General features: G+C 55.5%; 12 protein-coding genes across 12 annotated transcripts; 6 read left to right on the forward strand and 6 right to left on the reverse strand.

Annotated features, from left to right (window-relative positions):
* Positions 1 to 130: 130 nt before the first annotated feature.
* BCV69DRAFT_257227 (cytochrome b5) lies at positions 131 to 945 on the forward strand (the record flags this gene model as incomplete). The annotated part of the gene is made up of 3 exons (XM_025490622.1): positions 131 to 588; positions 659 to 727; positions 815 to 945. Coding segments are annotated over exons 1-3 (573 nt in total), but the record flags the coding sequence as incomplete, so codon positions are not given.
* Positions 946 to 955: 10 nt separating this feature from the next.
* On the reverse strand, positions 956 to 3,516 carry BCV69DRAFT_281402 (PLP-dependent transferase). Its single transcript, XM_025491977.1, has 2 exons — positions 3,040 to 3,516; positions 956 to 2,954 (listed from the first exon to the last, which is right to left on the reverse strand). Exons 1-2 carry the CDS (start codon positions 3,262 to 3,264, stop codon positions 1,041 to 1,043), a joined length of 2,139 nt encoding a protein of 712 aa, XP_025349564.1. The 5' UTR covers positions 3,265 to 3,516; the 3' UTR covers positions 956 to 1,040.
* Positions 3,517 to 3,811: 295 nt separating this feature from the next.
* On the forward strand, positions 3,812 to 9,147 carry BCV69DRAFT_246252 (hypothetical protein; the record flags this gene model as incomplete). The annotated part of the gene is made up of 3 exons (XM_025490198.1): positions 3,812 to 4,234; positions 4,310 to 8,814; positions 8,898 to 9,147. 3 exons carry the CDS (start codon positions 3,812 to 3,814, stop codon positions 9,145 to 9,147), a joined length of 5,178 nt encoding a protein of 1,725 aa, XP_025349565.1.
* Positions 9,148 to 9,533: 386 nt separating this feature from the next.
* Positions 9,534 to 10,332, reverse strand: BCV69DRAFT_142916 (hypothetical protein). Its single transcript, XM_025489301.1, has one exon. It carries the CDS (start codon positions 10,158 to 10,160, stop codon positions 9,750 to 9,752), a length of 411 nt encoding a protein of 136 aa, XP_025349566.1. The 5' UTR covers positions 10,161 to 10,332; the 3' UTR covers positions 9,534 to 9,749.
* Positions 10,333 to 11,362: 1,030 nt separating this feature from the next.
* On the forward strand, positions 11,363 to 12,165 carry BCV69DRAFT_292867 (hypothetical protein; the record flags this gene model as incomplete). The annotated part of the gene is made up of 4 exons (XM_025493813.1): positions 11,363 to 11,586; positions 11,663 to 11,683; positions 11,798 to 11,848; positions 11,929 to 12,165. 4 exons carry the CDS (start codon positions 11,363 to 11,365, stop codon positions 11,993 to 11,995), a joined length of 363 nt encoding a protein of 120 aa, XP_025349567.1. The 3' UTR covers positions 11,996 to 12,165.
* Positions 12,166 to 12,317: 152 nt separating this feature from the next.
* On the reverse strand, positions 12,318 to 12,886 carry BCV69DRAFT_297699 (hypothetical protein; the record flags this gene model as incomplete). Its single annotated transcript, XM_025494141.1, has 4 exons — positions 12,318 to 12,402; positions 12,487 to 12,552; positions 12,633 to 12,653; positions 12,744 to 12,886. The coding sequence occupies 4 exons, from the start codon at positions 12,884 to 12,886 to the stop codon at positions 12,318 to 12,320; spliced, it is 315 nt and encodes a 104-aa protein (XP_025349568.1).
* Positions 12,887 to 14,204: 1,318 nt separating this feature from the next.
* Positions 14,205 to 15,535, reverse strand: BCV69DRAFT_142962 (hypothetical protein). The gene has a single exon (XM_025489302.1). The coding sequence runs from the start codon at positions 15,403 to 15,405 to the stop codon at positions 14,365 to 14,367; it is 1,041 nt and encodes a 346-aa protein (XP_025349569.1). The 5' UTR covers positions 15,406 to 15,535; the 3' UTR covers positions 14,205 to 14,364.
* A 1,039-nt stretch (positions 15,536 to 16,574) lies between these two features.
* Positions 16,575 to 20,726, forward strand: BCV69DRAFT_245988 (putative Leptomycin B resistance protein pmd1; the record flags this gene model as incomplete). The annotated part of the gene is made up of 1 exon (XM_025490184.1): positions 16,575 to 20,726. One exon carries the CDS (start codon positions 16,575 to 16,577, stop codon positions 20,724 to 20,726), a length of 4,152 nt encoding a protein of 1,383 aa, XP_025349570.1.
* Positions 20,727 to 21,851: 1,125 nt separating this feature from the next.
* On the reverse strand, positions 21,852 to 23,564 carry BCV69DRAFT_267771 (histone-fold-containing protein). Its single transcript, XM_025490840.1, has 4 exons — positions 23,180 to 23,564; positions 22,909 to 22,996; positions 22,450 to 22,666; positions 21,852 to 22,361 (listed from the first exon to the last, which is right to left on the reverse strand). The coding sequence occupies exons 1-4, from the start codon at positions 23,195 to 23,197 to the stop codon at positions 22,274 to 22,276; spliced, it is 411 nt and encodes a 136-aa protein (XP_025349571.1). The 5' UTR covers positions 23,198 to 23,564; the 3' UTR covers positions 21,852 to 22,273.
* A 291-nt stretch (positions 23,565 to 23,855) lies between these two features.
* On the forward strand, positions 23,856 to 24,582 carry BCV69DRAFT_143144 (hypothetical protein). The gene has a single exon (XM_025489304.1). The coding sequence runs from the start codon at positions 24,040 to 24,042 to the stop codon at positions 24,490 to 24,492; it is 453 nt and encodes a 150-aa protein (XP_025349572.1). The 5' UTR covers positions 23,856 to 24,039; the 3' UTR covers positions 24,493 to 24,582.
* Positions 24,583 to 25,576, forward strand: BCV69DRAFT_143143 (hypothetical protein). Its single transcript, XM_025489303.1, has one exon. It carries the CDS (start codon positions 24,674 to 24,676, stop codon positions 25,349 to 25,351), a length of 678 nt encoding a protein of 225 aa, XP_025349573.1. The 5' UTR covers positions 24,583 to 24,673; the 3' UTR covers positions 25,352 to 25,576.
* Positions 25,577 to 25,801: 225 nt separating this feature from the next.
* Positions 25,802 to 27,693, reverse strand: BCV69DRAFT_246240 (WD40 repeat-like protein; the record flags this gene model as incomplete). Its single annotated transcript, XM_025490196.1, has 3 exons — positions 25,802 to 26,608; positions 26,691 to 26,855; positions 26,935 to 27,693. 3 exons carry the CDS (start codon positions 27,691 to 27,693, stop codon positions 25,802 to 25,804), a joined length of 1,731 nt encoding a protein of 576 aa, XP_025349574.1.
* Positions 27,694 to 27,980: the final 287 nt, after the last annotated feature.

Here is a 27,980-nt window from a genome sequence, read left to right on the forward strand (position 1 = left end):
CTGTTGGAAAAGAAGGAGTGGGCGCGCGGCAGCCGAGGCGAGGCGAGAAAGAGAGCCAAGCACACGGGCGGGCACGCAGGCAGACTCGCCTCGCCTCCATCTCCCTTTCCGCAAAGTCCGACGGGGCTGACGACGTTGCCGGCCCGAAGAAGTGACCTCCCCATCTTCCTGACCGGTGTCCTCGTTCAAATCTCACAACACAAGTTCAGGCAAAGATGGACTTCTTCAAGAGCAGCCCGCCACCTGCTAGTGCAAGCATTTTTGCGCACCCGCTGCTCCAGGCCATCACACACAACCCGCTCAATCTCGCCCTAAGCGGTATCCTCCTCTACCTCCTCCTCCCGCTCTTCATTCCCACTTCCATCTCCAGCCTCACTCCTACCGTCACAGAGGCAAGTCGAATCACCTCATCGGAAGCCTACAACTACCTCCCAGCTCAGCATCCTCAGTCTGCACAGTGGAAGAAGTACACACCAAGGTCGCTGGCGATCTTTGATGGGAGCAGTAAAGAGGGCGGAGCGACGATCCTCCTCTCCATCAACCGGAAGGTTTTTGATGTGTCGACTGGGGGACGCTTCTACGGGCCAGGTCAGTTGTGGAGTGTGGCAATTAGTCCATCTGATACAGCTTCTGATGCTCACTCTCCATCTTCGAACAGGCGGACCCTATGGCAACTTTGCAGGGCGTGATGCTTCACGTGGCATGGCGAAGCAGTCCTTCGACTTAGGTGAGACATTCCACATTCACACTCGTGCGAGACTTCTCCTTGGTCACCCTTGAGCTGAACATGACAGCCTCATCGCGACTGCTACAGAAATGCTCACACCTTTGGACAAGCCAATTGACTCGCTAGCAGACCTTAGTCATGGTGAAAAGACGAGCATGAGGGAATGGGAAGGTCACTTCAGTGCCAAGTATCCGATAGTGGGAGAACTAGTCGAAGAAAGAGATTCTTAGAGGGCCAAGCGGATATGATTTCTGTCTCGGCCAGCCACAATTGGAATAGAACACATCGCCTTGCATTGTGACCGATCATCAGCTCACACCGCATTCCTAGCTGCTTCCAGGGCCCTGCTGAACATCGTCTTCAGCTCCTCCGTCTCCTCCAGACCCGTACTGACTCTCACTAGCGCACTGTCCACGCCAAATTGGGCCGCCCAGTCCAGCTCGGTATAGTGAGCCAGAATGGCATATGGACTGGCCAGGGTGAAGTTGGTACCAAGACTGGGACCCTTTGCGCACTTCAGCTCGTCGTAGAAGGCGGTAGAGGCCTGCGTTGATGTGAAGATAACAGAGAACAAACCACCGTATCCTCCTCCCTCTCTCAGAGAGGTTGATCCTGAGCCGAGCAAGTTCTTGGTTCGACGACAGGCATCGTAGTGGTTCCTAGTGATGTACTTCGGATAGTATACTCCCTTGATCACCTGGCGGGCCTTTGGCACCTCGTCGTCCCGCTCCTTCAGCATCTCACCGTGCAAGAGGTCTGCTAAGGCCTCGGCATTCAGGTCGATTCTCTCCACCCTCGAAGCAAAGTCGCGAGAATTCCGCTCCATAAAGACCGAGTCTACTCCCCAGTAGTTGTCTTCGTACTCCTCCTCCAGCGCCGCCCTCAGCGCTTGCTTGTGGACTGACTGAGGGTTGATGACCATCGAACCACCCATTACGTTGGCATCGCCTGAAAAGACCTTCGTCAGTGAGGATACGACAATATCCGCATATGGGAGAACTTCGACATTGAGGAAGTTGCCAATCGTCTCGTCTACCACGACGACGAAGTTGTACTTGTCAGCTAATCTACGAATCCGGGGGAGATCAGGGCAGCGGAGGAGTGGATTGCTGGGGAACTCGCAGAAGAGGGACAAGACAGGTGCCTCGCCTGATCTTGGTGACTGGGCCTGCAGCAGCTTTTCGAGGTTGTCGAGATCAGAGTCCTGTCCATTTCCGTAAAAGTGGCAGCCTGGTCCCCACTTCTGCAGAATCTTGAGAGTGTCCGTGTAAGGGAAGCCAAAGCAGACACTCTTTCCCACTTTCTCAACCCCAGCGGAGCGCTTCCGCCACCGCAAAGCAGTCTGATGAGCATGGAAGATCGAACTCATACCAGTGGGGAAGAGGAAGACGTCGTCTTCACTCAGCTGCGTACCTTCTCTGGCCGTTGTGCCAACTTCATGCTCTTTGGACTGCGAGCCGTCCTCCGCCGGGTTCGGAGGTGGCAGGCGATCAGCCAGCAGTGTACCGGCAATCCGCCTCTTGAGTACTTTCTTTGCAAGAGAAGCTGAACTGGCCGGCAAATTACGACCGTATCTCTCCTCGACGTAGGCAGACTGACTGCCGCTCTCCAGCTCAGCATCAGGGTCGGCAGTATCTTGAGCAGCTCTGAGGGCGGGCATGGCAGCTTTGATGGGGCCAGAGGCGGCAAGAGCCGAAGGAGCCGCGTTTGAGGAGCTGGCTCTCGAGTAATGGCGGTTCTTTGAGTAGCGGCGATGGACCGGCTCGGATGCATCGTCTTCGACCGCTTTGCGAATTGGTGTCCGTGTGCCCGGAGATGGTGTGTCATCACCCACTCGACCCATCTCTGCTAAGATCCTGAGACTGTGCTCTGCCAAGCGACTGCTGATGCCATCCCCGGTATGTTGCCAGAAGGCTTTCGCTAGCGGGAAGGCAGAAGCCGGGAAGAGGACGATGTAGAGGTATACGGGAGCTGCGCTGAGCGACAGCTCCTGAGAGCTCGCCACGGGTCCTTCGCCAGCTGCAGACGGGCTAACGAGGCTGAATTGTACCACTCGGACTGGTAGCTGGGACGACTCCCCTTTCGCAGGCGGAGTCTTCGCGTATTGCGATTGCATGAAAGCTCTGCACCGGTCAGCTGAGCGCGAAGATGGCAGCAGGAGGCACCTTTCAGCCTCACTGGCTCCTAGTGCCGGGGTACCGAACTTGCGAACGAGTACCGCCGCGAGCTGGCAGGAAATGATAGGGCAGAGAGTGACCCAGGTTAGTCGAGCGAAATTAGAACGAGGCATCTTTGGCATGCCTGCGACTGACCTGTTGGATACTCTTGTGAATGAAGAATCTGGGGTAGCCGATCTGCATGACATCGTCCAACTTGCCCTCCTCGTAGTCGACATTGTCCTTCCACTTGGGCAAGCTCACTGACACAGCATGGGCCATATTCGCTGGGATCGACGTGCCCACAGAATAGTCATAGCCGCCGTCGAGAGACCTACTGGCTGCTGCCTGGGGTCTCGAGGTTGCGGTCATGGCAGTCATGATAGGCCAGACAGAGAGGTGGTGGTGTGGTAGTTGATGGGCAGGAAGAAGAGGCAGGGCCATGCCATGGCTATTTCCGATGCCGTGCCTGAGTCAGTCACTCCTTCTCGGAATAGCCTAACTCCGCTCTTCTACCGGCCGTCTGGCAGACGCTACAGCTCGGCGGACGAGAGCTGGTCTGAGGGAGTGGAGGGATGTTAGGTGTTCACAAAACCCTCATAATACACTGGCCCTGACAGCTGATAATTCGAGAAGAGTTCAGAGCACCATTGTACGAGACGAGCTATGGTGGGTGGAGCCTACAAGCTCTGACATCAAAAAACATCTGTCTTCCGTTCCGTCTTATGGACCAGACGCGTGGTTCAGGCGCTGGGCCGTGCATAGAGGCATTGTACATCACCTCGCCCACCTCGCTTCGGGCGAGTCCTACTAACTGCTGACCTCTTCCACTGCGACCATCCACTGCCTGATATTCTCCCACCCTCACCTAGGCTAGACCTCATCGTGCCCCTGATACATGGCGAGATAAAGGCTTACTGCAGAGACGATGGGCAACTCTGCCTCGGCCGCTGCGAGGGGAACTCTGGGAGTCAGCATATTGGCTGAGCTGGGCGAGAATGAGGTCCAATACGAGAAGAGCATGGGCTCATCCCGTTTCCTCAAGGCAGTCAGAGCTCGTCATACAGAAGGCCGCATAGTCGTCAAGACCTTCGTCAAGCCGGATGGCTCTCTCCCTTTGCGCCATCTCTTTCGCAGGCTGAAGAAGGAGCGGGAAACCCTCGCAACTGTGCCCAACGTTCTGACATACCAACAGACACGAGAGACAGACAGAGCCGGGTATTTGATCCGCCAATGGGTTTCGAGCAATCTCTACGATCGCATCAGTACTCGGCCCTTCTTGACGGTGGTGGAGAAGAAGTGGATCACCTATCAGCTGATCTCTGCTATGAGAGCATCGCGAGAGAAGGATGTGAGTCGAACGCAGCTAAATGGCCTAGCCAGCAGAGGTGTCACTGAATTCTGACTTCCCTCCCTCGCATCACAGATTCCTCACGGCGATCTCAAGACGGAAAATGTCCTCGTCACGTCGTCCCTGTCTGTCTTCGTCACGGATTTCGCCGCCTCCTTCAAGCCAACCTATCTACCTCTCGATGACCCCGCCGATTTCTCCTTCTTCTTCGATGCATCGGGGCGGAGAACTTGCTACGTTGCTCCAGAGCGCTTCTACTCTGCCGGCTCGGACATTGCGAGACAGAAAGCTAGCCTTCGTTCTGGCGCCTCGTCCTCCACAGCACCTGCCTCCAGCAGTGCCGGCAATACCTCGATCACTAGCTCGGGAGACCCCTACAGCGAGATCCTCGGCTTGGGCAAGAGGGATGGTAAGGTGACAGAAGCCATGGACGTCTTTTCACTAGGCTGTGTCATATCAGAGTTGTGGAGAGACGGCGTCCCTCTGTTCACCCTGAGTCAACTTTTCAAATACCGTGAAGGACGCTACGATCTCGAGACACCTCTGGCCGAGATTCACGATGTGCCCCTAAGATCGATGATTCGAGGTATGCTCTCCATAGACCCTGCCCAGAGGCCTACTTTCACTCAATGTCTTGAGGAGCAGAAAGACCTCTTCCCTCGGGTCTTTGGATCGTTCCTTCATCCGTACCTTGTTGATCTACAGCGGTATACCCCGAAAGCCACCTCAGCCCTTCGTGAACAGCACAAGGAGATCGCAAGCTCCGGCGCTTCTCATCTATCAAGTACGGAGTCCGACCGCCATTTATCTAATACAGAGGATCCAGTACGAGAAACACAACGACAGGCTGACCTGCGGTTGGAACACCTATACGAGGAATGGTCAGTAGTAGTGCGTCACTTGGACGCGGATTACAGCGACGGCGACATCGATGCGATGATTGAAGGGGACGATCTGGAAAGCGGAGATCCTCTGGTACAGGGCTCAGTACAAGCTGCTGAGCAGGCAATACCGATCCAGTTGAACATTCCTCGCCTCGGCAGCTCATTACTGAGTCACCACCGCCGCCACAACAACACCGATGGAACCGGTCTGATCGTGCTGTCTGTCATTCTGAGCAACTTGCGGAACGCCCTGAGAGCATCATCGAAGGAGCATGCTCTCGAGGTACTACTCCACCTGTCTGCGAGATGGCTGACGGACGAGGCAAAGCTCGACCGGGTGCTGCCATACCTTGTGGCTCTGGTCGACGATCCCAGCGCCGCAGTCAGAGCTGCTGCCGTGCGCTCCACAGTACAGCTTCTTCTGCTCGTCAATACTATCACACCCGCCAATGAAAGTGTCTGCGTAGAATACATCTTTCCCAACTTGCGCCGGGTAGCTAGCGATACATCCGCAACGGTCCGAAGGGCCTACGCAGCATGTTTTCCCGCCCTCGCAGCATGCGCACAGCGCTTCCTTCAGCAGACGCAGGCACTTCGAGCGTCCGGAGCCTTCGTAGCGGATCAAGAGACCTTCGAAGACTTTGACCAACAATCTGAAGAGGCCAGCTACGATGCCCAACTGCAAGATATACGCGACTTTGCACAGGAGCAAGTCACTGTATTGCTGACGGATTCAGATCCAGCGGTCAAGAGGTCGCTTTTGAGTGGCATCGCGCCGATGTGTACTCTCCTGGGTAATGTCACTACCAACGATGTCTTGCTGAGCCATATGATCACTTATCTCAACGACCGCGATTGGCAGCTTCGAGACGCCTTCTTTGAAGCAATACCGCATCTCGCTGTCGTGGCTGGATCTAGGAGCGTGGAAGAATACATCGTCCCCCTCATGGTTCAGGCTCTATCAGATCCCGAAGATTTCGTCGTCGTCAGGGTTTTGGCCGGCCTTGGCCAAGTCGTGACAGCAAATGCGTCTCTGCTGCTCTCCAAATTCCAGATCTTCGAGCTCGTTGGCGCCACCGCTGGCTTTCTCTGTCACTCAAACTTGTGGATCCGGCAAGCCGCTGCACGCTTTCTGGTGGATGCGACGGCGCATCTCGATGCGACTGACGTATGGGCTATTGTGTACCCATCCATCAGACCGCTTCTCACGTATGAACTCGAGAATCTGTCAGCTTTGAGTATCATCGAGTCTGCCAAAGCTCCACTGTCTCGCAACATCTTGCAAGCTGCTCTGAGTTGGGCCGCAACAGCAAGCAAAACGGCGTTCTGGAAAGGCGACGATGTGACTTTGCTCAGCAGCAAGGCTGGCGTGGGCAACGCCATTGCCCTTGAGGGTTTGAGACTCATGGTCACCTCCCCCGACTCGGATGGCCAGGAACTCGTCAAGCGGCCGCTGCCTCGCAGCGATGAAGATGACGGTTTCATGGACAAGCTGCGTGCGCTGGGCTTTGGACCCGACGACGAAGTCAAGTTGCTTGGACTTCGAGAGTACATCTGGAAGGTCTCCAAGCATGTTGCTAGGCAACGACCATATGCGACGGACGACCCGTCTCTACCTCCAACCAGGCAGCATACCGAGGTACAGAGGCTGAAAGAGGTCACTCCGCAGACTATCTTCTTCTCATTCAACAAATCAGGTGCGCCATCTGCTGGAGACCAGGCCAATGTTGAGCAGCTTGGCTCAGCCCGCTCCCCAACTATCCGCTCCGACTTTTCGGGCCAGGTTGCTAGGCGACGCATAAGCGAAGCTCGTGTCTTCAGCGCAGGCTCCATTGATTTTGCTGCAGGTGATGCTAGCCGGCGAGCAAGCATGACATCAACTGCAGGAAGACTCGATGCCCTCGGGGGAGGTCGCCGGCCCTCACGCTCCGCCTCTAGCGCTGGACCCGACAGCACTGCCATCTCTCTGGCTAGCCAGCGGTCAATTTCGGGACAAGCACGCTTGGGAGTCATCAAAGCGGCACCGGCTTCTGTAGCAGAGTCTTCTGCGAATGCGACAGGCACTATGTCAGACCTAGCAGCGAAGCTCCGCTCGATCAGCATGACCAGTACACTGGCTTCGGAGGCGCCAACACCAGCAGGCTCAGTCACGCCTACAGTGCGGGGCGGACCAGGTGCTGGGCTTGGCGGAATTGAAGAGAGTGATGGTCCCCTCTTCCGTTCGACATATGAAGGTTCGGACCCATACATCCTGGCCCATCTGGAAGTGGTCTTCCTGAAGAACTTCAGGGACCGCTCTGGCGAGCTAGGTCCAAGGGTCGGGTCGAGCCCTGCATCTCGAAAGAGGAGTAGTAAGGCAGCTCCGTCTGGTGTGACGCCTGCTGGAACGGCTCGTGAAGCTTCAACGTCGAACACGAACGGAGGCAGTCGCCGACCCGAAGGCAAGCTGGTTGCGTACTTCAATGAGCACACCGGGCCAATCACCACTATCGCTGTATCACCAGATCACGCTTTCTTCGCTTCCGGGTCTGAGGACGGTACCGTCAAGATTTGGGACACAGCTCGACTGGAGAAGAACGTCACGTCTCGCTCGCGGAGCACCTATTCAGCTCACTCGGGGCAGATTACCTCTTTGATTGCCCTCGAGTCGACGCATTGCTTTGTTAGCACAGCTACCGACGGAAGCTTGCATGTGTGGCGAGTAGACCTGAGCTCAGCTAGCCTTCCGAGATATGGCAAGCCTCGCTTGATAAGCAATTTCCAGCTGAGCACACCCGGAGAGTACGTCGTGTCTCTTCTGCAAAGCTCTTCCGATTCGCCTTCGGCTAAGCTGATCTTAGGTACATCCCATTCCCGTATCACCATCTTGGATCTGAGGACCATGCAAGTCCTTCAAGCCTTGAAGAATCCTTCTCACTTCGGACCCATCACTTGCATGTGTCGAGACAAGCAGGGCATCTGGCTGCTTGCTGGTACCCTAGGAGGATCAATGGTACTCTGGGACCTCCGCTTTGGGCTCCTCGTCAAGAGCTGGCGTCTGGGAAGCAGCGAACACCCGTGCGGGCCGACTCTGGTCAAGGTGACAGACTGCCGTCTGCATCCTAGCAAGGGCAGGGGCCGGTGGGTGATGATCAGCTACGAGGAGCAATCTCTGGCCAAGACCACAATACAAACGCTGATTGAGACGTGGGACATTGACCGAGGTGTCATGGTGGAGTCGTACGAGTTTGCCACTGGAGCAAGCGCTTCAAAGAACATCAGGTCTGCCTCTCGGGAGACAGTCACAGCTCAGATGGAGGGTCTGTCCAGTGCTACAGCCGCAATAGAGCAGCTAGTACGCGGGCGAGAGGCGAGAGAGGCTGAGGCGGCTGAGGAAAACTACACTTCCACTACAGACACTGCAGCAAGCATCAGGCAGGACTGTCACGTCAAATGCTTTCTAGCCAGCACTGAGGGGTACACTTCGGGCCAATTGGGCGGAGGCAGTAGTCAAGTGTCAGGAGGATGGCTCGATGCCGGCAAGTTGGCAGCGGATGTGGAAAGGCCGGGGCAAAGCACTGCAGCGGGCGATGGGCATGGCCCTGCTGGCTACGTGGTCAGTGCCGGAGAGGATTGCAAGATTCGTTTCTGGGATTTGGGAAAGCCAGAGAGGAGCGTATGCGTGAGCCTGGCCGAGACTGGCAAAGGCGAATTCAAGTGAGTGATGCGGAACATTGAGTAAAGAGGTTCAAGCGGTGGACCAGCAGGCTGACCCTTCTATGCCGCTCTCACGACCTCAGGACCCTGTCGACCGAAGGCAGCGAGCCTCTCCGCCTTGTCCACCATCAGTCAACGGCTACGACGACTCCTCTAGCAGGCCGAGATGCCGCGCCTATCCGATCCCCGCTCCTCTCTCCTCACCAGAATCAGCAGGCACAAGCCTACATGCGAGCTCATCGCGATGCCATCACCGCTCTGGCCATCATTGAGTCGCCCTTCCGATGCATCGTTGCAGGCGATCGGACAGGTGCTGTCAAGGTATGGGAGTGAAGAAGCTCAGGCAAGCACGTCTGAGATGCTCTTGTACTATAGAATGTATCTTCATCATTTGACACCAAAAGCAGCAGAGTGGATGATTAGAGAGGAAGATTGGTGCTCGTTGGCAGCCCTTGCCTATCATCCGAAGCGGGCGATTGACAGATTCTCTGGCGCTCACTAGGCCTTCTTGGCCTTCTTTACAGGCTTTTCCTCTCCAGCCTGCTCGAGTAGCTTGCGCTTGACGACGTACCAGTGACTGTTCAGCGCAAGGGCAGCGAGGTTGGCATCAGTCACGCTCATGCGTAACGCGCCAGGTAGGGTGGCGCTATGGACACTCACAAGGCGATAGCTTCCTTGCTTCTTTCCGTACCACCACTAGCTTTGGTGACTCTAGGGACGAGGACACTACAAGGAGCACGGGGAGGGGGAAGAGGTCAGCGAGAAGCCGAAGAGCATATGGTCTGGTATCTGATTCACTCACGAATAGTCCGGCTGGTACTTGCTGTGGTTGCAAGATGGGAGCCACAGACGAAGTGAGATTCAGTGTTGTATCTCCTCGTGACATCCGCTCCAAGCAGGGCTTGATACATACGCGATGACCTCACGAACCCCGCTCATGAGAGCGGCATCCTCCTCTGCCGTCCAGGGTTTCGCCTTTTCATCCTTGGTCCCATCTTCGCCCTTGATTCTGTTGGAAGGTGTCTTCTTCTTTGGAGAGTTCCTCGCCCCTGCTGGCTTGGTCTCAGGTGTAGTAGAGCGCTCACGCTTGTAGCTGCACATGGTGGAGAGAGAATTGGTGGATATGATGAGGCTGTCCGGGTAGAAGATTGTATGGAAAGGAGAGGAACATTGACAGGGAGCTGAGCAAGACAATGTGCGAACAAGGCAGTAACTTTCTGCAATGAGGCACGGCAAAAGTCACAAGAGCAATCTTCAGGCATTCGAAGATGAGCAGCGAGGGTTTGCACAGCAAAGAGATGAGATTGTGACAACAAAAGAGTGAGCAAATTCGAAAAGTGTACCATGACCCACTGCTACGCCTTCAACACCCTCTTCTGCCGGTTGAGGAATGCCCGCTCTACTTGCTCTTCTTGGCTTGAGGGGTGAAGCTGATCGATGCGAGCAGCTGTTGCTTTAAGACCTTGCTCCAGTGCCTACGCTCGATCAAGTCCAGAGGTTTCACCAATTTGTGAGATGAGACTAGATAGCATGCTGGACCTCCTAGGTCGGTCGACTCACTGCTGCACCGCATTCTTGCTACGCACATATCCACCGTTAGCTGCTTCCAGCTCTGGCAGTATGGTACTACAGTTCTCCCAGGCATCCGAAAAGGGTGCACCTCATCAATCACACATCCGCACTTGACGCGACTGCCTTCATGGAGACTCACCTATAATCAGGCTGATGAGTGCTATCGTGGAAATGAAAGGGAGGTCGGCAGTCAATAGTCAGCGAGAGACTATCAGTACTCTCAGGCAGCATATGACACCCACGTAATGAGAGCCTGCACACCTCGCGTGATGATGGCGTTCTCTTCGGCAGTCCATGATCGTGGCTTCTCTCCGCCTTCAGTCTTGCATTTAGTTGGCGATGAGTGAGGCGTAGTCTTGCTCTTCTTCTTCGGCGTAGTGGGCTCAGATGCCTCGGACTTGTACTCCTCTTCGCTGGGCATGTACTCTGGCGTCTCGCGCTCTCGCTTTGAACTTGACATGATACGAGACTCGTCGATTTCGATGTAGTAAGCACTTGTGGTGATGGATAGCTCGGCGAGAAAGAGGAATCGTTGCGGAAGTCGATCGCTGTAGGCGACGAGTGGGATCATTGTGTCGCATTGTCTTGTACCTTGACCAGTCTACCCTCAACACACAGAACCTCTGTGCGGTCGTACCTGGACCGCAGGAGCAACCATTATATCGCCGCGGAGGGGTACGCTGCCGGCATGCGGCTTGAGCCAAGATAACATTGCTCTGCAGCAACGCAACGCCCTCCGTAGATTGATTTTTTCATTCGTCATCATCCAGCTGCTTATGTGAACTTTCAAGGCAGTCATCCTGTCGTGAAATCCAGAACAACACCGTCCCCTCTTGTGTCGTCCCTTCACCCCCCTTCGCCGTCTGTTGGTGTCTACCTTCCTTGCCCCTCTTCACCGCCGTCGCCACTGCCGTTCTCCAGCAGACTGCTTGGATCGACCTTCCAGACCCATTGCAATCCCCATACCGTGCCCCTCATGCCAGCTCGTAAGCGTCAGATTGACTACAGCGACGAAGACGAAGAAGAAAAGGCTCTCGAGTCTCAGCTCAAGACAGTGAAGCAATCAAAGACTACAGCGGTCAAAACGGCTGTCAAAAAGAAAGACACGGGCGGTACTGAAAAGGCTGCCAAAGGAGGCGGACGGCCTTGGACCGCGGCAGAGGACGCTGCGATCTTGAAGTCTGTTCATGACCTCATACTGTAAGTCAAGGTGTCTTCAGTGGCGTATGGCTGGCGGAATTGGTGACAGAGATACTGTTTCTTTCCCGTGCGTCAGACTTCACCAACTCGACTACAGGTGAGCTTGTTCTGTAGTACCGATCAGCCAGACGTCACTCGTGCAGCCAAGTTGACGCGCTTCAACTCTTGCCTTATCTTGCACCACCTGTCCTCCAAGCATCGTCCTTCCCAGTGTCAAGGCAGCCGGCGAAGGTCCAGAGCGTAGCAAAGTGGCAGTCAGAGAGTAAGTCAAGGAAAAGCGTCGCAACGAGAGCTTGGTGACAACCTGACCATTGTTGACATCGACTTTCTGACGATGCGCAGTCGATGGCAAAAAATACTGAAGCCGCAGATGCTCGCGCTCACGGGTAGTCCAAAGATAAGCCAGTGAGAGGTCAGGCACTGTGGAGAGGACGACTCGTCGTGCTAGACATCGTGCTGCGCAGATTTGCCAGTGGCCCCCGATGCTCCGTTTGATGTATAATTGCCGAGCCCGAAACAGCACTTCCCGCCAGACTCGTACTTCGTCTCCATCTCAAAAGCGTGGGAGGGCTTCTCGAGAGCACTATGTACTTTTCATCACCACTCCAGCCTCTCACTCAATGGCAACGACATTATACATTGCATGTAAGCTCAGACAAAGTCATCGGGGACCGAAGCGGCGGGGCGTGCATCACAGTCTCAACCTTTAGCCAGCTTCTCTGAGCTGCTCCTCATGCCTCGTTGGCCTGCTCTTGCGTCTTCTCTACATTGCCCGCAAGCTCGAGCAGCTGCTTACGAATGGCACTGTCCCAATGCCTTCGGAGTGATGCGAGTGACCAGCAATCGAAAAAGACATTGTCAGCTAGAGGAATTGGCAGCCTCCGCTGCAGCTGAGCTTACCTCTGTATAGCCTTTGCAGTTCGTTCTGCCCCTCCTGCGGCTTTCATGACCTCTGAGTGAATGGCTCTGCGATGCGAAGATAGGGGCGAAAGCAGCGGCGTAAGTCCCACTCGCCGATATGGGCTCAAGACCTCAAGCTGACTCACTTGAGGTCAGGCTTGTAGGTCCTGTATGGCGGCATAGACATGAGAGGTTGTTACTCGTAAGCATGTAGTACCGTAGTCTCAATCCGTCTTCTGTACTCTGTTGGTACTCACGCGAGTATGTGCCTCCAATAAACTGCGTCCTCCTCGGCAGTCCAAGGTCGCGCCTTCTTCTCCGCATCGCCGCCTTCTGGTGATGCCTTTTTTATCTTCGAAGGAGAGGAGGGAGGAGTCTCTGTAGCCTTTCGCTTTGCCATGGCAGACGAATCTAAGTCGAACAGCGAAAGGGTATGATATAGGGTGACGGGGAGGCGAGAAATCGAAAGCTGCTCCTGGGAAAGGAGTGACGGGGGAGTCACAGCAGCTTGAACAGGTTCGGAGGTTGGACTTGAGGTCAGACTAACCCGATGCCCTGAGCAATGACGAGCTTTGCTTTCAGCCTGGTGTGACGAGAGTGTGATGTGAGGGATAAATCGATTGCTCCCCCTCTTCTCAGGTACGATTGCTGAACAGATCATATGCCACACCTCCTTTGTCCTCTCTATCGTCTTGCATTCTACCCCCTGACTAGTACGATTCTTTCCCAATCGAATGTCTATACATACAGTATTCCTAACAAATCGTTGAGATGAAGACACCGAAAAGAGAGCGAGATGCTTCTGAGTCATCCCCAAGCGAAGAAAACGGCAACGACTTGTCCACCGTGATGCCCCAAACTCCTTCAAAGAAGTCCAAGGCGGTGACCACTCCTCAAGGATCTCCGAGAAAAACAAGTGGCTCCGGTGGAGCTGCCCAAGGTTGGACTGAGCTTGAAGATGCAGCGATGATGGAAGGGATCCAGAAGTACATCAGGTATGTCTCGACACCAGCATCGTCTAGCCCCGAAGGGGAATCAATACCGACCAGTCGATCCCCTTGTCTTCCTTCCTGTTCAGTGAATATCAGCCCGATTACGAGTGAGTGGAGCACAGTGGATACTTCTGCTCAAGCGATGCGCTTGCGACGGCCAGCCTTGCTGAATCATCGATGTACGACGTGCCCCTGTAGTGAAATGAGAAAGGCAGTCAACTCCCTTTACGAGGATCGAGAGCGCACGAAGGTTGCAGTAAGGCTGTGAATAGCGAAAGACCTGTCAGGAGTTTGCGCCAACTTTCACATCGTATTCACACAAGCCCCGTCTTGGCTACCAGTCACTGGCTGAAAGTCATCAAGCCAAAGTTACTCAGGATGACGGCAGCCGCAGAGGAGAAGTGATGCGATATGCGCCAGTGGTGGTGTATTTGAGCCAGACGATGGGGAGGGCAAGTAGGATGCCGGTGAGCCTCATTCACCTCAATGCCATTGAGTCGTCGCAATCAATACGAAGATGCATCCCGACGCCGTTGTGCGTCTGCGTTGTGGACAGGATCGAATGAGGCTGGCGGTCCTGTGTCGGGCTGATCTCAGCCACTGGAAGGAGAATTAGGGGAGGCTTGAAGTGTCGGGGACGGAGGACGATGGGTTGTGGAGCATAGGTGCTCCCGAAGAGACGGATCGTGATCTGACTGTGACTTGCTGGGATTCTTCTCCGAGGTGACTTCTGTGACAGTCTTGTCCTCAGGGCTCAGAGATTGCTCGGGTATAGAACATGCCCTTGAAGGGGTGAGCAAGCACGATCCCACAGATGCCAATCTCAGAAACCGGATAGGTAGCGAAGTAGGGTCGGTCCGGGTAGTCTCCCCCTTTCTTCGCCCAACTAGATTGTGATGGAAGGAGGTCGAAGGGAAGATTCCCTCCCTTCTTCTGCCTCACGCAACCAAACCCATTCTTCTTGGTCCCCACCCTGTTGCTGCTGCTCTCCTCTCCTCGGACTTGCTTGAGTTTTCCGATTATCGGACCTCCTCCAGTAAGCCGAGGCAATTGCTGCCAGGGTCGTCCCTACGCCCATGGTCAGGGCCAGGGTGATTGCTACCGCCTCGTCCTTAATTCCCGCCCTTTGCTCGAGCAACGAATATGCGTATGCGACGAGCGCAATGAGCTCCAACAGGGCAGCGAATGGGATCAGGTAGCCACAGGTTAGAGTCAAATTATCCAGCACCTTGAGCGTAAGCGGAGAAAGACGAGTCGCCTCGTTCTGTCTCAGGTACGAAGCTCGGAGAGGAGCGTACGTCGCTTGTACACCGGCCTCCTCAGATGCACCTTGGTACACAGCTTTGCCCTTGTGATGCCTATGAGCCTCCCTCTCTACGCAAGCTGCCTCAAGGGAGATGGCAATGATCATAGTAGCAGCAGCCACGACGGATCCCCAGATCTCGAGTCCGATGGCGGCATAGGTGAGAGCGGAAACGATTTCGGGTGCGTGTTTGCTATTGCGGTAGAAGCTCAGCAGAGACGTGGAAGTCCCGGCTAGGAGCGAAGCCAAGATGGTCAACGTAGTAAGGATTGCCTTTTCCTGAGAGATCGACCACTGTGAGCTTGGTGAGGCTAGCGGGAAGGGGATTGCAGAGTTGGCCGGCGCGCTACTTGAGAAGCAGGACGGCTGTTCAGAGGTCGATGCTAGAAATGCTTGATGAGTATTTTCAGGGAGGCCTTCTGGCTTGGTGGTGCCCAAGCTAGGCTGACGAGAACGATAGCTTGGAGCGATTGTTGGAGACTGCAGAGGCGAGTAGGCGCCGTCGTTGGACCTGGCACGACCAGCAGGATCAGAACGCGGAGCGATAGGACCGTGCGCAGGAGCGTACAGGGAGGGTGACCTGGTCGGGGGATAGATGGGCCTAGCCAGTCCCGGGGTCATCATCAGGCAACGGAAGAATGATCAATGAGTCCATATGCTGGCTGTGGGATGAGGGAAAGCGTCGAGTAAGTTGTCAGATCATCGCTCCGTCTGTCGCCTCAGGAGTCACCCCTGCCTCGGGGTCTCCCTTGTCTGCACGGTGCTCCGTAGCTCGGGCGGCAGGCTAAGCGCACAGACGCTTGAAGGCTACGATAGAGTGCATTGAGGGGCATTCACCGGATTGATAAGTCTCTCATCTCGGTCCGTTTAGCGTCACGGTGTCGTTCATACCCGCGTTATCTGTATGCTACGATGCGTAGGGGCTGATCCTGGCCGCAATGCGAGTAGCTTGAAGTCCACACACAAGATTGGCCTGACGCCCAGGCGCTGAGCTGAGCTGAGCCGTGCGGGGAGGCTTGGTTGAGGTCTGGGTGTGAGGCGGGGCGCTTGGCAGGGGCTGTTCCGCTGCCAGGCCAGGCAGTAGTTCCGCTGCTGCCATTTTGCTACCCTCATGGTCACATACCCACCCACCCACCTCATACCCCCACGCCCACGCCCTGCCCCGCCCCTGCTCGAGCTTCCCGCGCTGACTCCTACGCTCGAGCTGCCTCTTCTTCACGCCCATCCGGCCTCTTAGGCAAACCTCTCATCTCTCTGCCCCCTGTCTCCCATTCGCGGAATCCTACCTCTTCTTGCTCAAGTCCCTATCAAGCCACCACAGCTTCAATCACGTTCGCGGGAGGCAGTCTATCGCCGCTGCTTGCTTGCCTGCCTGCTCGCCTATCTCTCACCTCAGAACTACCCGCGTCCTCCGACATCTCACCCAACAATACCAGGTTACCCGGATCCCTCCTCTTCTTTCACAGGTCCTCAACCGTGCCCGTGCCTTCCGCTTCTAATATCCCGGAGCCCACAGGACCCCTCTCCTCAACTCTCACTTCTTTCTCCTACCCTTCGAATTCTCTCTCATTCCTCTTGTTGCGTTTGACTTCATCACATCTCCTTCCGATCTTGAACAGCCTGCCATGAGCGGCTACACTTCTCAAGCAGATCGGAACGCGAGCGCCAATGAGCCAGTGACTCAACATCAGCAGGGAACAAGTGCCGCCAATGATGCCAACGCTGCCACGGGAGCTACCTCGTCCTCTACCGCGGCATCATCAACAGCAGCAGCAGTAGCTGCCGGTGCAATGATGGGCGGAACCGGTGCCGTCGCTCAACCAGCACCCCTAGACGGACCTTCCCTCGGCGCACAGGCGCTCACTCCAGCTCAAGACCTCCAGGCCGAAGGGACGACACGGTCTCTACACCCCTCGCCACCCTCAAGTAGTACAGGTCAGACGGCACACTCACCCTCATCCACGCCCCCGGTGGGGACAGAATCAGAAGCCGATGTTCTACCACCGCAAGGCGACGTTGGCTCGTCAGCGGAAGGCGCCTCCTCGTCGGACCCAGAGAAGGATGGAAGGGACCACTCACTTGCGGAAGGCAGCAGTTTCGACGAAGACGAAGACGATCACGAAGATGTATACCGAGCTTCATTTTACGACGTCTTCATCAGGTTCGCAAGCAAGACTGATCTAGCCATGAATATCATTGGCTTGGTCGCTGCTGCCGCTGCTGGATCTTCTCAACCCCTAATGACAATCGTCTTCGGAGATCTCACCACTGCCTTCTTGCAGTACTCGTACTCCCTCACCGAAGGCCCAGAGGCTCAGGCTGCCGCCTCGGCCAAGCTCAAAGGCGACGTGGGACACGATGCTCTTCTCTTGGTCTACATTGGTATCGGAATGTTTGGCGCCACCTACATCTACTCTGCTGCTTGGGTCTACACTGGAGAAGAAATCACCAGGAGGATACGAGAGGCTTTTCTGGCTGCTACACTACGTCAAGACATTGCCTACTTTGACAAGATTGGTGCTGGTACGATCACCACGCGACTGCAGTCGGATACGCATCTCATTCAAGAAGGAATCAGCGACAAAGTTCCCATGAGCGTGATGTTCGTCTCGACCTTTGTCACGGGATTCGTCGTCGCCTACATCAAGAGCTGGAAGTTGGCCCTCGCCCTCACCTCCATTGTTCCATGCATCATCATTGCAGGAGCTGTCATGAACGTCTTTGTCTCTCGCTTCCACCAGATGGAGCTCGAGTACGTCGCTTACGGAGGGTCGCTCGCTGAGGAAGCTCTGAGTACAGTGCGCACAGCAAAGGCCTTTGGTGCTGAGTCTCGCCTGGTGGACTTGTACAATGAGTCGAATGCTCTGACTACAAAGCAAGGAACGAAGAAAGCCATCGTTCAAGGCTTTGGTCTTGGCATCTTTTTCTTCATCATCTATTCGGGATATGCTCTGGCCTTTTACTTTGGCTCGAAGCTCATTGCCAGCGGAGAGATCAACACGGGAGTGGTCGTGAACGTCATCTTTTCGATCCTGATCGGTGCCTTCAGCATGGCCATGCTCGCACCAAATGCCCAGGCTGTGTCCTTCGCCTTTGCTTCAGCCGGCAAGATCATCTCCACCATCGACCGTGTACCGCAGATCGATTCTGCATCGCCTGAGGGTCTCAAGCCCAGCTCCTGCGAGGGTGTTATTGAGCTGCGCAACATCGACTTCCGCTACCCATCCCGCAAGAATGTTCAGGTCCTCTTCAATTTGTCTCTTGTGATTCCGGCAGGCGAGACCACTGCCCTCGTTGGAGCGTCCGGATCGGGCAAGAGCACCATCGTGGGTCTCGTCGAGAGGTTCTATGACCCAGAGGCCGGTCAAGTGTTCTTGGACGGTCATGACATCAAGGATCTCAATGTCACCTGGCTCAGGTCGCAGATTGCTCTCGTCAGCCAGGAGCCCACACTGTTCGCTTCCTCCATCCGAGACAACATCCTGCATGGTCTGATCAACCGCTCTCAACACCATGCCGATGCTGAGAAGAAGGCTGAGCTTGTCATTGAGGCTGCCAAACAAGCAAATGCTCATGACTTTATTACCCAGCTGCCCAACGGATACGAGACGATGGTCGGCGAGCGTGGCTTCCTCCTTTCTGGGGGCCAGAAACAGCGCATTGCTATTGCACGTGCCATCGTAGGAAACCCGAAGATCTTGCTTCTGGATGAGGCTACAAGTGCTTTGGACACACAGAGCGAGTCGCTCGTGCAGGACGCACTGCACAAGGCAGCTCAAGGACGAACGACGATCACCATTGCCCATCGACTGTCGACCATAAGAGACGCTGAAAACATCGTAGTCATGGGCAAGGGAGAGATTCTCGAGCAAGGTACTCACAATGGCTTGGTCGCCAAGAATGGAGCCTATGCGTCTCTCGTCAGCGCTCAGAAGATTGAAGGCATCAGGGCTGATGGGGAACCTGTCGAAGCCATCGCCGAGACGGAGCAGGCACAGATGGAAGAGACCCTCGCGGCAGCAAAGAGCCGTCCCGAGATGCCTGCGGGACTTGATCGCACGACCTCAAAGAAGAGTATTGCTAGTCTCGTCCTGGGACGACGCGCCGACGAAGAGGCTGGCAGGAAGGAACATCAGATGGGAACACTCAAATGTCTCTGGCGTCTGATGGTCATCAACCGCGAGTATGCATTTACCCTCTACCTGCCCTCGCTCATCTGCTCCATTGCCAGCGGTGCTGTCTACCCGGCATTCGCGATCGTCATGGGCAAGGCTCTAGGGGACTTTGCCCTCTGTGCTGACGCTAGCGGTGGCTCTTGTGCTGAGCCAGGTCGAAGCGAGATGCGCACTGCGTCGGATCACAATGCCCTCTACATGTTCATCATCGCTCTGTTGGCTTCTATCGCCATTGTGATTCAGACGACCTTTATGATGTACGCCGCCAGTGTGCTCCTAGAGCGCCTCAGGAGGAAGGTGCTCCGAGCTTTCCTGCGAGCCGACTGCGCCTTTTTCGATCAGGACGACGTCTCCAGCGGATCTCTTACGAACTCCCTAGCTGACAATGCACAAAAGATCAACGGACTGGTCGGCGTCACACTCGGCACCATCGTTCAGTCTCTTGCCACGCTCGTAGTCGGATTTACCGTCGCTCTGGCATATGGCTGGAAATTGGCTCTGGTCTGCATTGCTTGCACGCCACTGACACTGTCTGCCGGATTCGTGCGTCTCAAGCTTGTCGTCCTTAAGGACGCCAAGATCAAGAAGGCACACGATGCCTCGGCACAACGGGCTTGCGAAGCTGCAGCTGCCATCCGCACAGTTCAAAGCCTGACACGAGAGGTGGACTGTCTTGACATTTACAAGGAGGCCCTGGTCGCTCCAGGTCTCATCTCCAGGAATGCCGCTTTTGTCTCTAACATCTTCTATGCCGTCAGTCAGGCTCTCTCTTTCGGTGTCATTGCTCTCGGTTTCTGGTATGGATCAACGCTGCTGATCAATGGCGAGTACACTTCTGCAAGCTTCTTCACCGTCCTCACAGCTGTCGTCTTTGGATCGATTCAGGCCGGCAACGTCTTCAACTTTGTGCCAGACATTTCGAACTTCCACAATGCGGCCTCTGACATGATCAACATGCTCGACAATGTCCCTGAGATTGACTCTGAGTCGACCGAGGGAGAAGTCCTGAGAAAGGTCACCGGTAACATTCGTTTGGAGGGTGTTCACTTCAGATACCCTACACGACCTACTGTCCGAGTGCTACGAGGACTGGACTTGGACATCAAGGCTGGACAGTACGTAGCACTGGTTGGACCATCTGGATGCGGCAAGTCGACCACGATTCAGCTCCTGGAGCGCTTCTACGACCCTCAGGGTGGTTCAGTCAAGATCGACGGTCACGATCTGCGCGATCTGAACCTCAAGGCCTTCCGACGTCATGTGGCCTTGGTCTCGCAGGAGCCTACTCTATACGATGGAACGATTGCCTGGAACCTGAGTCTGGGCGCATTTGAGGACGCTGACAAGGTGACCATGGAGGACATGCGTCGTGCCTGCGCCCAAGCCAACATTCTGCAATTCGTTGAGTCCCTGCCCGACGAGTTCGAGACGGAGGTGGGTGGCAAGGGTACTCAGCTCTCGGGTGGTCAGAAGCAGCGATTGGCCATTGCGCGAGCTCTGATTAGGAATCCCAAGATTCTCCTGCTGGACGAAGCCACCTCAGCTCTGGACTCTACGAGTGAAAAGGTGGTGCAGCAGGCACTGGACGCCGCTGCCAAGGGTCGCACGACGATTGCCATTGCGCACAGACTGAGCACCATCTCAAAGGCGGACCGCATCTATTGCTTAAAGGATGGAGTGGTGGGCGAGTCGGGGACGCACAACCAGCTCATGGCACTCAATGGCATCTATGCCAACTTGGTGCGGTTGCAGGACCTACAGCCAGTCTGAGGGGAAGGGGGAAAAGGACTTCGCCCTCCTCACAGCTTGAGCCGCCGCCACTACGTCACCTGCGACCATGCTTTGTATCTCGAGCCCTCTGGGACCTATCATCAAACCGATTCAAACTGAGGGAGTGTAAGAGGGCAGATGCGGAAGCCTCTCACTCCCATCCATCTCCCTGCCACGCCTCCCATGCAACGAGCCTACAAGGCTGTACATACCACCGGGACCTCCGTCAGTCTTCATCCCTCGTTTCTCTTCATCCTCCGTTCTTTCTGGCTCTCTTCCTTCCTTCCATCCTTTCACGTATTCTCATCTTCTCGAGTGTCTTCCTTCATTCATCTTTCCTTCCTTCGCCCATCTCCCACGCTCCCATCGGCACTAGAAATTCCCGGCCCCATTGTACAAAGTCTACTTCACTTCACTTCGAACGCTTGTACGCTTGCTCCACCGCTTGCTTATCCGCTCGCTCGCTAGCCTCACTTTATTCAATCGATACCGGATGCGACTGGATTGCAATTGACTGCTTGTGACCTTCGTCGTTGTTACTCTGCTGCTGGGCCTCTGCGCTGTGTGTGCTGCCGTGGTGCTGACCTGTCTCACCGCCTCATTGACTGGTTGACTCATTGTCTCGTCTAATCAGGACGGCACAAAGTCCATCCCAGCCTTGAGTTAAGCTCAGCTAAGCCAAGCTGAGCTAGACTGAGCTCCTACCAGCAGCTCAACGTCGACGTCGACGTCGACGCCCAAGCCGAAGCCGAATCCGAAGTCGCATCGGTGCACAACGATCACGGTGACGATCAAGTCCAAGTCCAGGCCTAGCGGTCAACGACTGAGCGCAAAGCGCAAAGGACAAAGGGCAGAGGGCGACGAGGGCGACGAGTAAATCGGCGGGAGGGGGGGGGAGGAGTCAGTGCTCAGTCAGTCGATTCCTTGAACTTGAAACGAGGGGAAGTGGGAGGGGGAGACGAAGGGAGGAGAGGGGAGAGGGGAGCAGCACGTCACGTCACGTCACGTCGAGTCATGAACTTGTTACCATCCTCATACTTTGCGCAGCACGATGAGTGGGGGGCGGGTTTGAGCACTTCGAGTCAGAGTCGAGTGGTCGTTCCACTTCTCTTCGTCTTCGGTTCGTTTCAGTTCAGCGTCTAGCTCAGCATCGACTGTGTCCTTGTGAGTCCCGAGCCGTGATGATGACGATGATGATGATGACGACCAAGGGGTCAGTGTCAGCAGAGTGTTGTTGTACGCCACCGGATGACACCATCATCGCGCTGGCAAAGGGCATCAAACATGGATCAGAAGTAGTAAAGTGGATAGTAAGGGGCCAAGGCATGGTAAGAAGAACATATCGAAAGTACAAGGGAATCAGGACAGTGAAAGAGGGCGCGACAACGATGTCGGGCGTCGACTAGAGAAGAAGACGTCTGGGAATAGCGCAAGAAGGTCTTCGAAGCGACGAGGGAGATATGGCGAACTGGATCGGTACAACGGAATGGATCGTTTAGAGGAGAGTGCGGAGAGCACCCCCTTCAGACCAATATCCTGTTCCCATCTTAGGATCGCTCTCCACGGAGTCGGCGGGCGAGGGCGATGTCCTTGGGCATGATGGTGACTCGCTTGGCGTGGATGGCAGCCAAGTTACTGTAAAAGTTGGATGGAAGAGAAGAGGGAGGGGTCAGTACGACGCGTTCGCCGATAGGTGCTTCACCCCTACGCCCTGACTACTCACGTGTCCTCGAAGAGAGAGACGAGGTAAGCCTCGGAGGCCTCCTGAAGGGCACCAATGGCCGACGACTGGAATCGCAGGTCGGTCTTGAAGTCCTGAGCAATCTCACGAACCAATCGCTGGAAGGGCAGCTTTCGGATCAGGAGCTCAGTCGACTTCTGGTATCGTCGAATTTCTCGGAGAGCGACGGTTCCGGGCTTGTATCGGTGAGGCTTCTTGACTGAGAGGGGGCGCAGAGGTGGCCATAAGGTGTGGTGTCAGTCGATGCTAAGCGATAGGGTAGGTGCAGCAAACGCGTGGCGGGTCCTTCCGAGAGACGATGGTGGTGACGACGACGACGCTGAAAGCGAGGGCTCAGCTGGCAGCGGTGATGCCCACCAGTGTCTACTGAGCCGCCCATGACTCGTCGCCACCTAGCCATCCCCTGCCTTGGCTACGCGTCGCTGCTCGCGAGATACTCACCACCTCCGGCAGCTGGTGCCGACTTGCGGGCAGCCTTGGTAGCGAGCTGCTTTCGGGGAGCCTTTCCACCGGTGGACTTTCGTGCGGTCTGTAGGGGAGAGGAGACGTGAGTGGTGAGGCGATGTCAGTACATGCTGAGCGATATCGCGTTGTTGGATGGATATCCGACGCCGGTCTCCGATCATCAAAGCCGTGTTGCCGATGGCGATGACAACAACGGCGAGTGACGATGCTGGCGGCCCGGAAGGGGCCCACTGCTAGAGCCACGTACCTGCTTGGTTCTGGCCATGTTCGCTGTGTATGATGTTTTGATAAAGGTGGAGTGGTAGGGAAGGAGAGTTGATGGCGACGGAGGTTTGGTGTATGGATTTAGGCGGGGCGGATGCGTGCGTTGCGAGGCGCGCGGCACGGGAGCAGCGGGGGGGTAAACCGCCAAGAATGGGGACAGGGGAGATACGGACAGGAAGCAGCGTCCGACAAGGTGGCGGGGCGTGGTCGGGATGACGCGCGTGAGACGTTTTTGTGAATGACAAGAACAAGTGCAATGGGAAGGTGGATGGGAAGCAGTGGGGAAGCAATGCTTGGTCAGATATATATAGCTGATGTGTGCGAAAGTGTCATGGTGCAATGACTCACCTTGTTGTGGTTTTAAGATGTAGTGTGTGGTACGGGAGTCAAGGTGGATTGGTGAGTTGGGGGGATGATGAGGCAAAGGCGATTGCGAGCGAGTATATTCGTCGTTTGGAGATGCTTAGCTGGCCGTGTTTGGTTCCGGGTCGTCTCTCTGGCGCGCGGCGGCCGGCTTGCAGTCGCCGTCTTTTGTTGGCCCACAGCGAGGGCTGAAACAAGTCGAGTTTAGCACCTCCAAGTCGCTTGTCCTAGCTGCCCGCTCCTGAGGCGCAACTGGTAGACGCGGGCCGTCGGGCAGGGTGGGGGGAAGAGGCAGGCGGAGGGCAGGTGGCCCGTGATTTCGCTGCGATCACTGATCCGGTCGCTTTTCTCTGGACTTGGACTTGGGTGGCGCATCCATGGAGACCCAGCAACGGAACCGGAACGGAAGCCTGGGCAAGTCACCCGACTCGTCGTCCCCTTGTTTTTGTGCCTTACCGCTAGCGCCGCTGCCTGGTAGCAATGAAGTCTTTGCGTCTAGCGTCCTCGCCTTCTTATCCTCACTGGCGACTACTCTCCTCCTCGTGTAAGTGCCACGTACTTCCTTGCTCACCATCTGCGCTACCGCCTAGACTCAATGGTCCAACTGCAGGACAGTGGAGGGGCAACATGCATTTCAGACCCGGCCATATGAGTATGAAGGCACGTATGTTGTGCATTATACGAAGTCAAGCAAGGAATCGTCGTGTTAGTACTGTGGATCACAGCATCACTGATGTTGTAGAGAAATCGAGACAGCGTCTCACTCTATCGCTAGCGGGTCCCTCCAATCGCTTGAGCCTCCTTATTAGCTCTGCTCCTTGCACCAATATTGATTCTCACCTTGTCTTCCTTACACTGCGTATGAGCGTCCACAACGAGCTTCACAATGTAAATAATGTATCTCAGTACTATCTTCATCTGGTCTGGGCGTGAAGACCTATTGGGCCAAGCGTGCTACGAGCCGGGAGCGGGACACGCCTGAGCCACATTCGTACAGCATTCATTTCGTTGTCCGACCCACGCTTAGCTACAAGGACTGGCCTCATCGTCCGTGCAGTGTCCGTCTTTCCTCTTCAGTCCACCCACCGATTACTTGCTTGAACCAAGACTCAGAATGCCGACCACTGTCACCATCAACAACCTCTACATCAATGGAGGGGCCGCACTCATCATGAGCTTCGATAAGGGGACGCTGAGGATCGGGGGAATCCAGCCTACTACCATCGCTGAGCCTCGCAAAGCGCGCCGTGCACGACGTCAGTCTGGCTACCAACAGGATGGATCATGCCCAGAGAGAGCCATACAGATCGACACAGACGAAGTTCAGCCTGTACAGAGGAGGCAGAGAGCTCCACCCGTAGGACGCTCTGGACTGGGAAGAGGTCTATCGACGGTGTCATCCGCCCCTCGAAGCGTTCGACCACGTCTGACGGCCACCACGGCACCCGGTAGTCCTCAGCGCGCTCATACAACAGCTACCACTTCCCGTGAGCACACTGCCCAGGATCTCTTGCCACCCTCTTCAGTTCCTCAAGCCGGGTCCTCTCGTGACTTGCACGAGCCCAGCACTTATGACCATGACCATGTAGAAGCGAATGCCACTCAAGCCACTATCCGAGAGCTCGGCGAGGAAGACGAGAACGAAATGGCAGATAACGACTACTCTAGCTCCGGCCAGGATGACGACCAGCCGTGTGATGATATGACGTGCCCTTGCAAGAGAGGGGCAGAAGACCAGAATGCCTTGAAAGATGAAGAAGATAAGGGTTCTCGCCGTACTAACGGCCAGTAAAGGCCAAGTCTCAGATCAGAATAACGATAATGGACAGCAAGGCGCAAGATCGCTTCACAGGAAGGAAAGCAAAAGGTGCAGAATAACATCTCCTCTGCATCAGGCTCGTCAGTCGCTCGCACTACCACAAGTAATTTTCAAGGCCCCTGTCGCCTTCACATCCAGCCCTCGGTGTACCCACTGACTTCGCTCTAGGCGTGGCGGGTGACTGTTTGGCGATCTCCTGTACTCTGAGGAAGTCAACACCAGCGGATCGGCATCCCGACAATCGACTTCTCTGTCGCCCCAATCAAATAAGCGTGTCACGAAAAACGGATCGATATGCTCGAAGAGCCACCAGTGTGAAGAATGCAATTGCGACTGTGGCCCGCAAAGAAGGACAAGAGAGAGGCGAGGAGGAAAGAGGCGGCAAGTTGGACGCTCCTGCCGCACTACTCCTCACATGGCAGGTCACCTCAACCTCGCAAAGGGATTCACTACCCCTTCTTGTGAGCCCACTCCACCACTTCCCGTCACACTTGAGCCGCCCTTGGCACCTTTGCTCGGGGTATTGAGGTCCCAGAAGCGCAACGTCTCATCGCCAGCACCAGTGACAATCGTCTCCCCGTCTGGACTCATGGCCAAGTACAGTACTCTCATCGTATGTCCAGTGAGGGTTGCAATCTGCTGCATTGTAGGGTATCGCCAGATCTGAATCTGGTTCTGGATCTTACCAGAGGAGTAGCCGTGCGTAGAGATGATCTCATTTGCCGTGCGTGACCACATCAAGTTGCACACTTGCGAGCCAGTGTCCACTTCGGAAAGGAGAGTACCGGTGATGGTGTTCCAGAATCGAATCTTCATGTCGGCGGTACCTCCACCCGAGGCCAGGATACCTTGCTGATGCGGAGACCAAGCAATGGCTTTCACGGCAGCCTTGTGTTCCGTAAAGCGGTGAAGAGGCGTGGAATTCAAAGAGTCCCAGACCAGAAGCTTGTTGTCATTGCCACCGCTGGCCAATTGGTTCGTCTCGGTATTCCAGACGAGGTTGCAGACCTCTTGCTTATGACTTCGCAGCTCACGGATATGCTGCTCCGGTACGCGGACATCGCGATGGTAGATGACCCTATCCCGCGATCCTGAGGTCAGGATGTGCTCATTCCAGGCTAAAGCCCCGACTCGCTGATCGTGCCCTCTCATTGTACGCAACAGTTTCAAGGTCTCGGCGTCAAAGATTTGCACCAGGCCCTTCTGTGTGCCGACTGCGATGTGGTTGCCCTGAACATGGTGAAATCGAAGGAAGCGTCGTATCAGTCACTGGAAGGCCCAGCAAAGCGATAGACCCCTCGCGCATACTCACTCTACCAGCCCAGCTCAATGAAGTCGTCCGGTCGTCTGTCGTCTCGTAATCGACCAGCTTTTGTACATTGGAGTCTCTTGCCGACCACAAGTACACACACTTGTCCAGGCCCACCCCTAACGTGTCAGTCGATGACCAGTCGACAAGATTGAGGTAGAAATCGTCCTGCAAAAGAACAGAGCAGTGATTGGGTCAGCTTACTAAAGTCATCACTGTTCACTGTCTCCTCCTTCTCTCCACTCACAGCCAGATCGGGCGCGTCCAAGACCTTGAAGGGTACTTTGCTGACCGTACGAGGAGCCCTCCGTGGACTCAGAAGCATCCTCTGCGAATCCAACCTGACAGGACTGGTATCATATGCTCGATGACTTGGTGATCCCGGCGGCGCTACGACAGCATTGCTACTCTTCTTTGCTGATCCGAACAGCCCGCCTCCACCCAGGGCAGAGCCATTGGATGCGGGCAAGGACCCAACGCTGCTCCGATCTATGCGCCTCGTATCGTCTCTCCCACGACTAGCCGGCCCGCTGCTCCGTGATCGCGAAGACGAAGGGGAATTATAGCTGAAGAGGTTCCGCCGCGTGGGCGTGGTAGGGGTATGAGCCGAAGGCCGAGATCCCGAGCGACTGATGCTGCTCGGCGCGGAAGAGGATGAGCCTGATGCTGCTGGGTCGTGACCAAAGATCTCTGAGCCTAAAAGATTGGCAAATGCATAATCGGCTTCCTCTTGCTCCGCATCCATCTCTGGTATCATCTTTCTCTTGTAGCGATGAGGAGTTGATGGAGATCCATCCATGAGCTGAAAGGCTGCCGTCTGGCCATCGAGCGATTGTCGCGTTGGTATATATCTGTCTGCTTGTATCGAAGTTCGCTTTCCGGGAGTTCTGGAACGCTCTCTTTGGAAATTGGCTGCAATCGATGGGCTCGATGGCCTGCTATGGACGCCAGAGTACGCTCCTGCTTTACTCGTTTCGCCCCTGTCAGCGGTCCATTCCCCCGGCATGCGGCCAGCATCTGATCGCTGTGAGCTCCCTACCGGTGTCGATGATCCTGTGGCTGCTGGCGAAGAGGCCGATATGAGGCTGGCGAGTCGCTCCACGGAAGATACTGGTACTGCTTCTAACGACTGAAGGTCATCTGATCGAGGGTTGCGCACCGCTCCGGGCGTTCGGGAAGGACCTGCTCCATTGCTCCCTCTTGTGGCGTGCGAGTCATTGCGAGCTCTCCTGCTCAAGTCATTGTGATACATGACGGATGATGTATGCGATGGGATGGATGAGCAAGGGGGAA

Source organism: Pseudomicrostroma glucosiphilum (assembly GCF_003144135.1).
Source record: "Pseudomicrostroma glucosiphilum strain MCA 4718 unplaced genomic scaffold BCV69scaffold_3, whole genome shotgun sequence".
Classification (NCBI taxonomy): domain Eukaryota; kingdom Fungi; phylum Basidiomycota; class Exobasidiomycetes; order Microstromatales; family Microstromataceae; genus Microstroma; species Microstroma glucosiphilum.

Bases quoted from the DNA above. Each gene is read 5' to 3' on its own strand.
- BCV69DRAFT_143144 (XM_025489304.1), top strand. From the start codon at position 24,040: ATGAAGTCTTTGCGTCTAGCGTCCTCGCCTTCTTATCCTCACTGGCGA.
- BCV69DRAFT_143143 (XM_025489303.1), top strand. From the start codon at position 24,674: ATGCCGACCACTGTCACCATCAACAACCTCTACATCAATGGAGGGGCC.
- BCV69DRAFT_142962 (XM_025489302.1), bottom strand. From the start codon at position 15,405: ATGATGACCCCGGGACTGGCTAGGCCCATCTATCCCCCGACCAGGTCA.
- BCV69DRAFT_142916 (XM_025489301.1), bottom strand. From the start codon at position 10,160: ATGGTACACTTTTCGAATTTGCTCACTCTTTTGTTGTCACAATCTCAT.
- BCV69DRAFT_281402 (XM_025491977.1), bottom strand. From the start codon at position 3,264: ATGACTGCCATGACCGCAACCTCGAGACCCCAGGCAGCAGCCAGTAGG. The intron at 2,955-3,039 runs GTCAGTCGCAGG...ATTTCCTGCCAG, and splicing joins TTCACAAGAGTATCCAACAG to CTCGCGGCGGTACTCGTTCG.
- BCV69DRAFT_267771 (XM_025490840.1), bottom strand. The intron at 22,667-22,908 runs GTGAGTATCTCG...GCCCCCTCTCAG, and splicing joins GGCACCAGCTGCCGGAGGTG to TCAAGAAGCCTCACCGATAC. The intron at 22,362-22,449 runs GTGAGTAGTCAG...CAACTTTTACAG, and splicing joins GTCTCTCTCTTCGAGGACAC to TAACTTGGCTGCCATCCACG.